Here is a 9,571-nt window from a genome sequence, read left to right on the forward strand (position 1 = left end):
AGAGTTTTGACACACTGGGAGGGACTGGTACGAATGTCCCACACATTGATAAAGGACTGGGACACAGTGATACTTACCTGAGAGTTTTGACACACTGGGAGGGACTGGTACGAATGTCCCACACATTGATAAAGGACTGGGACACAGTGAAGACAAGCCTTTGCTGCTCACAGTACTTCACCCTGATGACGTTGTTGGGATGTCCCCCGAGGGACAAGACCTCACGTCCCGTGCGGAGGTCCCATACCTTTGCAGTGCGGTCTGAAACGTAAATACACAGTTGAGTTACCATGTACATGTAATTGTATACAAATTCATACCTACAGACACCTTCCCGAGATGCTTGTTGTTTATTTTGTTCTTTTTTGTAGCTACTTGCTCCTTCACAAGGATTTGAACATGATTGAACTGACCACTTAACAAAGATTTAATTAAAATAAAACCAAAAATGGCATTGTCCTACCTTTACTGCTGGAGAAGAGGAGGTCCTCTGTAGCGTCCACACACAGGATAGCCTTGGTGTGACCTTCAGCTGTGTGTGTACATGTCACTGGGCTGAACTTACTGGGGGCCGCGATCCGACCATTGTTAGGCACAATACTTCCCCTAGGTAACAAAATATAAGTCTCCTATATTTCCTAACATTTTATTCAGGTAGGTAAGTATGGAATGTGAAAAGATTCATGTAGCACAATCAAAGAGCGTTTCGATGACTAGTACTGTATGTCCTGTGTCACCTTCATCAGACAAATGACACAAAGTTGTAAAATGTGTGCGAGTTGTCCACAAATTGAGGTCGATTCGGCTACGCGGTAAGCGTATGTACAATTAGTTGTCATATATGTACCGAAATGACTCGATTCAGCTACGCTTTGTTTAATACTTGGTCATAGATGTTTGAGAGTTTATAAGCCTCCTCATGTCCTCCATTCAGAACTGGCCCACTGCGGAGTATCCAGATGGCTTCCGTTATCTGCCGCTTGAACTGATTGCTCTCTCTGGTCATTTGTCTGATGAAGGTGATAGAGTACATACCATACTAGTCATCAACACATCACATATAAACACTTTTTGGTTGTGCTACATAAATCTTTTTACAATAAGCCTCCTTTATGTAATATAATCATCAAACATGCTACCCTGTTGTTGGTGACATATTACTCAACTAATTAGTAAGCTCAACATATATTTTTTTTTTACATTTGTGAGAAATTATTCTGATAAAAGTACTGAACGTTTTATTGTATGCAACATGAAATAGTTTGGATGTAAAAGTGTAGCCTATTGGCTGAGCATACATACCTGTTTGGAGGATTGTAACAGTATATCTGATTGGTTGAGCACTCCTTTTGGAGGACTGATAAGAGTTTATTTGATTGGTTGAGCACACATGTTTGGAGGATTGTAACAGTACATCTGATTGGTTGAGCACTCCTTTTGGGGGACTGATAAGAGTTTATTTGATTGGTTGAGCATACCTGTTTGGAAGACTGATACAGTTTATTTGATTGGCCGAGCATACCTGTTTGGAGGATTGGAACAGTATATCTGATTGTCTGAGCATACCTGTTTGTAGGACTAAAACAGTTTATTTGATTGGCCGAGCATACCTGTTTGGAGGACTGATACAGTTTCTTTGATTGGTTGAGCACACCTGTTTGAAAGATGGTAACAGTATACCCCCTTGGCTGAGCATACCTGGGTGAGCATACCTGTTTGGAGGATTGTAACAGTACATCTGATTGGTTGAGCACCCCTTTTGGAGGACTGATAAGAGTTTATTTGATTGGTTGAGCCCACCTGTTTGGAGGATTGAAACAGTATATCTGATTGGATGAGCATACCTGGCTGAGCATACCTGTTTGGAGGACTAAAACAGTTTATTTGATTGACCGAGCATACCTGTTTGGAAGACTGATACAGTTTATTTGATTGGTTGAGCACACCTGTTTGGAGGATTGTAACAGTATATCTGATTGGCTGAGCATACCTGTTTGAAGGATTGTAACAGTATTTCTGATTGGTTGAGAATACCTGTTTGGAGGATTGTAACAGTATATCTGATTGGCTAAGCATACCTGTTTGGAGGATTGAGTGAGGGAGGCTGTGTATTACTGGTGAGTCGGGAGAAGACATTGTCCCCAGTGATTCTTGCTCGGCGTGTGGACGTAGGTGAGGATGGCGGGGTGGTGTCTGAGGATGTTGTGTCTCTGTAATGAAATAAAGGTTATATGTCAAAGGAAATCAATCAAAAAAAGAAGTCAGTGGTTGGTCAAAACTTCCTTTATCTGAAAAGAAACATAAAAATATCCAGTAACCATGTTTCTTCCTATTCTGAGGTCACTTTATACAACAAATGTTGGCGGTAAATACCGCTTTGTCTCCCCCATTTTTACCCCCATTCTCACATGCATTACCTTTAATACATATAAATGCAGTCCCATTTTTCGATACATGTATCTATTTTTTTCTTTTGCATCTGGTACACCGATTCAGAATACAACTGTAAGAATTTTAAACAATTACCAAAAGTAGAGATTTTCATTTTCACCAACTACATACAAATATTCCTTTTTTTTTGTCAGCACTTCATGAGATATATTTCACATACTATAATCATACTGATGCTTCTTCATGACATACGGAACACATAAACCAATATGAACTATTGATTACCTGATTTACTAAGCTTACATAGCTACCAAACCAAGCAGGAAAATGGTTAAGGGGAGATAACCCAGCTCTTATACATGCAATAAACATTGTTTTGGTTTTGATTACCCGATTAACCTTACATAGCTACCAAACCAAGCAGGAAAATGGTTAAAGGGAGATAACCCAGCTCTTATACATGCAATAAACATTGTTCTGGTTTATTTCTTAAAATCTTTAATAAGCTGTAAGTTGCTACCATTCCAAATCACCCAGAAGTACTGAACTGTTTAAGCTAATACTCACAGTAACCTTCTATACAAATTTATGGAGAGAAAAAAAATGTTCATAAAAACAAACAAAAGGCCAGGAAAGATAGGGCTAAATCTGGTTGTGCCTAAATTTTGACTAAATTTATTGGTATTGTGCGTACAATTGGTTATCTACACACAAAATTTTGGAAGCAGGACAAACAGTCTTGTGTGTATTGGGCATGTAAGGTAATGGGTCATCACCAATCAAAAGCATCCAATTAATTTGTATAGTCATATAGTGTGGAGGTATGAAGTGTTGTATCTTAACCCTTTCACCCCTAGGTAACTTTAGTAGACTCTACCATGCATTTATAGGGATGAGTCCATTATGGTCTATGGTAGTGAAAGGGTTAATGTTGGTATACATTTATATGTTTATTACAGGGTTATATGGGAGACATAAATTAAGTAAACCTTCACAGTGCTCCATACAATAACTAAATCATAGTTCAGGATGAGACATCCATAAAAAGTAAAATTCATCTCCAAATATTATTTTAAATCTTACATTCATACTAGTAATGCCAATGTCTAGATAGAGATAAAAGCTTATAGGAGGCACGGTAGTCTAGTGGTAGGAGGTGACTTGAACCTGCAACCCTTCGGTCACGAGTCCGGCACTGTGTTGTATCTTTGAGCAATATGATACTTTACTCCGCTTGTTCCAGTCTACTCAGCTGTAAATGAGTACGTGGATGGGCAGTGCTAGAATTGTTGAATACTAGCTGTGAGCGCCGAACTGGCAGCATCAGCTGTATGCTCCCCAGGAAGTTGAGAAAGATATTGGCTGGTTGCAAACGCCCTATAACCACGGATAATAAGTTGTGCACCACCTTGAGGCGACCTACGAACTAGGTTGTGAGAAAGTGGTATAGAAGAACATCAAATTATTATTTATCATTAGAATCAATGATCCAATAAGATGGCCCTACATCTTGTGTGTAATGTATGTCAAAACCTTACAATAATGACACTATTTGTTTAAAATGTTAATCATGACATACACAACAACATTGTACTATATACACTTTTTTTCAGGTGGCATACCATTACAATATCTATCAACTTCTAACAATATGTGATCTCTAGTTCTGATCTTTCCCAGAAACTTATACAAAATGATATTTTCTCACACAGTAATAGTCTGGTGTAGCCCAATCTGTCCAATTCTGCACTCTCTGACCTCCCTGAACTTTCTAGGGGATTGTACTACTTACTAATTAATTACACACTATTCATTTTGGTCTGGAGGATAGAAGGAACATTGCTTTACCTGTCTATACTGGGAATGCCAGTGTCTGACAATTTTACATAATCACATGTTTATGGTTTTCTGTTTCCTTGAAAGAATACAACATCAAGTTCTGGTGTTGTATAGATGCACCCCCTCCCTTGCCCTCCCCCTATCCCACCCCACTGGGGTAAAGTTGTGTGAACATTAGGTCCAGATTGTTTTTTAACACTGTCACAGCTACTGGTACTATATAGATTACAACAAAGTGTTAAGCATTAACCAATTCACCCCTAAAGTCACATCTGAACCTTACCAAATAAAAGACTGGACAAGTCCACTTTAAATATGTAGGGGTGAATGAGTTAATGGCACTGGTTTCTACACTTGTCTGTATGGAGTTGCTTTGCCCAGTCAGCACTTTTAATTTTGCCTATCCCAGATATGTAGTACCATTATTTATATGAGATATGGCCAGCGGGTTCCACTGACAATGGATGTGGGAGTGAAGTGTTTAAACAATGGTGAACACCAGGTTTTATATTGTCACCTACAAACATTAGGTTTTGGAATAATTTTTCGTTCTGTTATTTTCTTGTTATAATTTTATAAATCTCTCTACATATAATGACAATCTTTTTTAAGAAAAACATGTATGAAGCCATTAACTGTTTTATTTTTGTGATTTCACATGGCTACTTGAAGTACAATGTGAGGTGAACATTGAACTAACTTTCTAAAACAGACTATGTTGAATGTGTTTTATGCTTTAACTCATTCACCCCTACAGATTTAAAGTGGACTTGCCCAGTCTTTGATTTGGTAAGGTTCAAATGTGACTTTAGGGGTGAATGGATTAAAACCATGAAGACATTTTTGAAATGATGTGAAAATCATAAACCATGAGAATTTGACCTACAGAGGTCGATCTGATCTCTGTCATGCTCCGACAGAATCTAGCCTTCTGTCTATACAGGAGTCACAGTGCATGGAGATTAATTCCTCTAGATGGGAGATCTTGTAGGAGTTTATCAGATTCAATTAACAGTAAACAGTTCTTATCAAATGGATTGTATACAATGTATACATTCTGATCAGACATTAACAATCGGCCCATACCTGATGGCTACCAAACCATGGCTTTGTGTATAACAAGTACCTTAGTGCAGGCCTAATGTACACAAACATATACTTTGTCATGTATACAGATATCAGAACTATATATACAAGGAGCCAACTGCCCTTTTTTTTTAAGTAAGAAAACAGTTAAATAGGATAATGCAGTCAAACCTGTATTAGAGACCACCTTGGAGAACTTCCGAAAGTTGTCTCATAATACAGGTACAAATAATGCAATGAGAAGCTTTAAAAGTGATCTCTAAAGCAAGGTATCTCTATAAAGTGGTCTTTTGAACGGATTTGACTATTAGGAAAGGTTTTTCTAAATTTCTACAAGCAAAAAAAGGATAAAATATATGGCAGAATATGACTGTAAAGAAAGCAAACTCCATCCTTAAGGAAAACCTTTCCATGGAATGGGAGGAATGGGTAAAATCAAGGGAGATATATTCTGTTTGTTAAAACAACACCACCTATACTACAATGCATAATAATACCTGTAGTTTAGTCTCAAGGCGAGATCAAACTCAGCACTTTTTGGTCGCTCTTTCAGATTCATGTTCTCTATAAGCAAATGACATGATTTTCTCTCAGGGGAAGGCATCTCGCCAATGTAACCTTTTGTTCTTTCAGGGGAAGATAACTCTCTGATGTAACATGACTTTCTGTCAAGAAAAGATAACTTCATCAGCAGAAAACTCGCCTGTGGGGCATTTAATCTGAGAAGTGATACTGCAGAATAAATGTGTTTAACTCATTCACCCCTGAAGACACATTTGGACTCTTCCAATTCAAAGGTTGGAATAGTTCATTATGAAATTTCAGGGGTGAATGAGTTAATATGATGTGGTAGGTTCAATGACTTAGCTTCAGCAGCTAGGCATACCAGTGTTTGGGGTGGTGTAAGTGCCAAATTAACCGATTTGTCTTGAACGGCATTGAATAGTCTCGACTTCTTCCTCACCAAAAACTGGCAGAGCATACCATACTTTCACTCTCAGCATGTGTATGGTAATTAGAATTATAGCCAATTACAATATCTCCAATTCTTTCTCATAAAATGGAAATGAAACAATCACAAGGAATCCGCCTAGTAAATTTCCAAAGCATTGTCAAAGTGGAGAATATTGACCCACTTAAAAGATAATCGCTGTGTATGGTGTTGCCCTAGGTTTAATATTGAGCCAGACCCCACAAGAGTGGCAAAGATTTCTAAATCAGGTCCCCGAGGGGAGGAAATCCTCGCAGTTACTGTCAAATCAAGCGTCATTATCTTTTGCAGCTTTCCTGCCCAGGAACTGTGTGAATTGTCACACGTGAGCTATCAACACATTGATCAATGCTGTTGCAGATATTATACAATGTCTGGCCTTTTCCCTGTATTGAATTCCTGTGTTCTGGACTTTTCTTTATTGTTATTTCATTGCAAGTTGATATGAAAATGAAAGTGCTTTATACAAAAGACCTGATTTGTTTTGTTTTCATTTCCAATAGGTGAGTCACTTCATGACCTTGTTTGTATTAGTTAAATGTTAAGGCTTCCTAAATGTTTGACATTTATTTTCTAGGAACCAATTACCTAACTTCTAAGCAAAACAATATCCATTTGATTCTTTCAAGGATATCTATAAGACTTCCCAGAATGATGTCTGATATAGATAAAGAGTGACAGTGCAGCTTAACTCATTCACCCCTGAAATTTAATAATGAACTATTCCAACCTTTGAATTGGAAGAATTCAAATGTGTCTTCAGGGGTGAATTCGTTTAAAAACAAAGTATGTTTTTTTCATTCAGCGATGCAGTTAACAAAGAGTGCTGAGAGAGAGAGAGTGAGAGAGAGAAAGAGAAAACTAGAAATATAGGAAGCAACTGAGATAGAAAGACAAACAGAGAAATGGATATATGGTAAAGAGATTATTTATACACAGAGATATGGACAGAGAGAAAAACAGAGATACAGATAGTTTACTGAGACAGAAACACTCATATACCAGTAAAGACATTCACCAACAAATATGCAGAAAGTACAATTTAGTTGAGAAATATAAATGAAATATTAAATGGAAACAAAAAGATTAAATGGGCAGATTTCTTATTTTGTTTTCCAGATGGCATACCATTACAATATCTATCAACTTCTAACAATATGTGATCTCTAGTTCTGATCTTTCCCAGAAACTTATACAAAATGATATTTTCCCACACAGTAATAGTCTGGTGTAGCCCTGTTTCTCTGACCAATCTGTCAAATTCTGCACTCTCTGAACATAAATAAAGTATCTATAAACATGAAACTTGATTACAAAATTATAAGTTTTTCTTCTTCTTTTAAAAAATAATTATAAAATAGTTTTGGTAAATTCAGGATATATATTTAGCAAATGACAACAACAGCCTTGACATTGGACACAAAATGTCAGGAAAACAAGTTTTTATACTGCTGTTACACACTGAGGTAGCTGAAACTCTTTTACCATGTTACCAAGGATGAAATGAAATGTTTAAAACATTAGTGACCACTTATTTTGATTTTCCGTGGCAACATATATCTTTAAAACCCTTATGATGAAAATCTGGCGTAACAGGAAGTTTGCAGACAACCTTTAACCTGTTGAGGCAGGCAGAAGGAGACAGGATGAAGCATTAGTGGAGAAACAGTCAACAGTATCGATGACTATAGTGATTTACATCAAACAGATATTGTCACATCTAACAACACCTAACACAATACATTTACCTGTATTAATCAATACAGGTACTCGTTTATACCCAGATGGAAAGAAACTTTATTAGGTGTGCATGTGGACCCTAGCCACACTTTGATCTGATAAAAGACAGTCGGTGATGTGGGGAATACTATAACAGGTGTACATCTCTGGTCACGGCAGGTAACGGGCCACTCATAGCACCGGTCACCAGTCATCAAGGTCACGGCAGGTAACGGGCCACTCATAGCACCGGTCACCAGTCATCAAGGTCACGGCAGGTAACGGGCCACTCATAGCACCGGTCACCAGTCATCAAGGTCACGGCAGGTAACGGGCCACTCATAGCACCGGTCACCAGTCATCAAGGTCACGGCAGGTAACGGGCCACTCATAGCACCGGTCACCAGTCATCAAGGTCACGGCAGGTAACGGGCCACTCATAGCACCGGTCACCAGTCATCAAGGTCACGGCAGGTAACGGGCCACTCATAGCACCGGTCACCAGTCATCAAGGTCACGGCAGGTAACGGGCCACTCATAGCACCGGTCACCAGTCATCAAGGTCACGGCAGGTAACGGGCCACTCATAGCACCGGTCACCAGTCATCAAGGTCACGGCAGGTAACGGGCCACTCATAGCACCGGTCACCAGTCATCAAGGTCACGGCAGGTAACGGGCCACTCATAGCACCGGTCACCAGTCATCAAGGTCACGGCAGGTAACGGGCCACTCATAGCACCGGTCACCAGTCATCAAGGTCACGGCAGGTAACGGGCCACTCATAGCACCGGTCACCAGTCATCAAGGTCACGGCAGGTAACGGGCCACTCATAGCACCGGTCACCAGTCATCAAGGTCACGGCAGGTAACGGGCCACTCATAGCACCGGTCAGCAACAACTAATATCACCCGACATCATCAACAATCATACCTCAGACAGGTGAGTCCCAACACCACATTATTCTATTCACCTTATACACATTGTTACGCCTGTTTTACCTTTCATAGTTCATCTTCAATTCTGACAACTTTTTACTTCAATTGTAAGTCAAGAGATTTAGGACCAACTGGAATTAGTAATTAAGGCTTATTACATGAGGTTTTTATTAACAAAAATGATAAAATACTAAGACATTCTCGAGAAATCAACTGATTAAAATAGATTTCTTTAAGCAAGGAATAACAACTACCATTTTTAAGGGCTTTGGTATGACTAGGCCTGGGGACAGATTCCATTGCCTTTCTCAACCCGGCGAACATTTAAGTTAGGAATGAGATATTGCCAAGTAAGGCACTAAATTGTCTGTTCATCCTAACAACTACTTCATAGACAGTTGTTAAACAGATTCTACCTATAATGCTCCAACCTTCTGCCGAAAAGTTAAATGTCTGACAATCTAAAATAAAGTGTATTGATACCAAACCCAGCTTGTTTTATTGGGCAGTAAATTACCCAAACCTTTCAATTAGAACACAAAATTTCATTCACCATAAACAGATATCTAGTACCAAAGTTTTCCTGCTGATGTTTTAAAATCCTACAA

General features: G+C 38.8%; 1 protein-coding gene across 1 annotated transcript in view; it reads right to left on the bottom strand.

Annotated features, from left to right (window-relative positions):
- The window catches only part of LOC110446965 (kinesin-like protein KIF21A), a 137,696-nt gene that overhangs the window by 15,713 nt on the left and 112,412 nt on the right, over nucleotides 1-9,571 (bottom strand). The window contains exons 34-36 of the mRNA XM_021492312.1: nucleotides 2,079-2,210; nucleotides 464-606; nucleotides 78-261 (exon numbers count right to left, since the gene is read on the bottom strand). Coding sequence (XP_021347987.1) covers nucleotides 78-261; nucleotides 464-606; nucleotides 2,079-2,210 — 459 coding nt within the window. The remainder of the gene's footprint in view (nucleotides 1-77; nucleotides 262-463; nucleotides 607-2,078; nucleotides 2,211-9,571) is intronic.

Source organism: Mizuhopecten yessoensis, unplaced genomic scaffold, assembly GCF_002113885.1.
Source record: "Mizuhopecten yessoensis strain PY_sf001 unplaced genomic scaffold, ASM211388v2 scaffold3091, whole genome shotgun sequence".
NCBI lineage: Eukaryota > Metazoa > Mollusca > Bivalvia > Pectinida > Pectinidae > Mizuhopecten > Mizuhopecten yessoensis.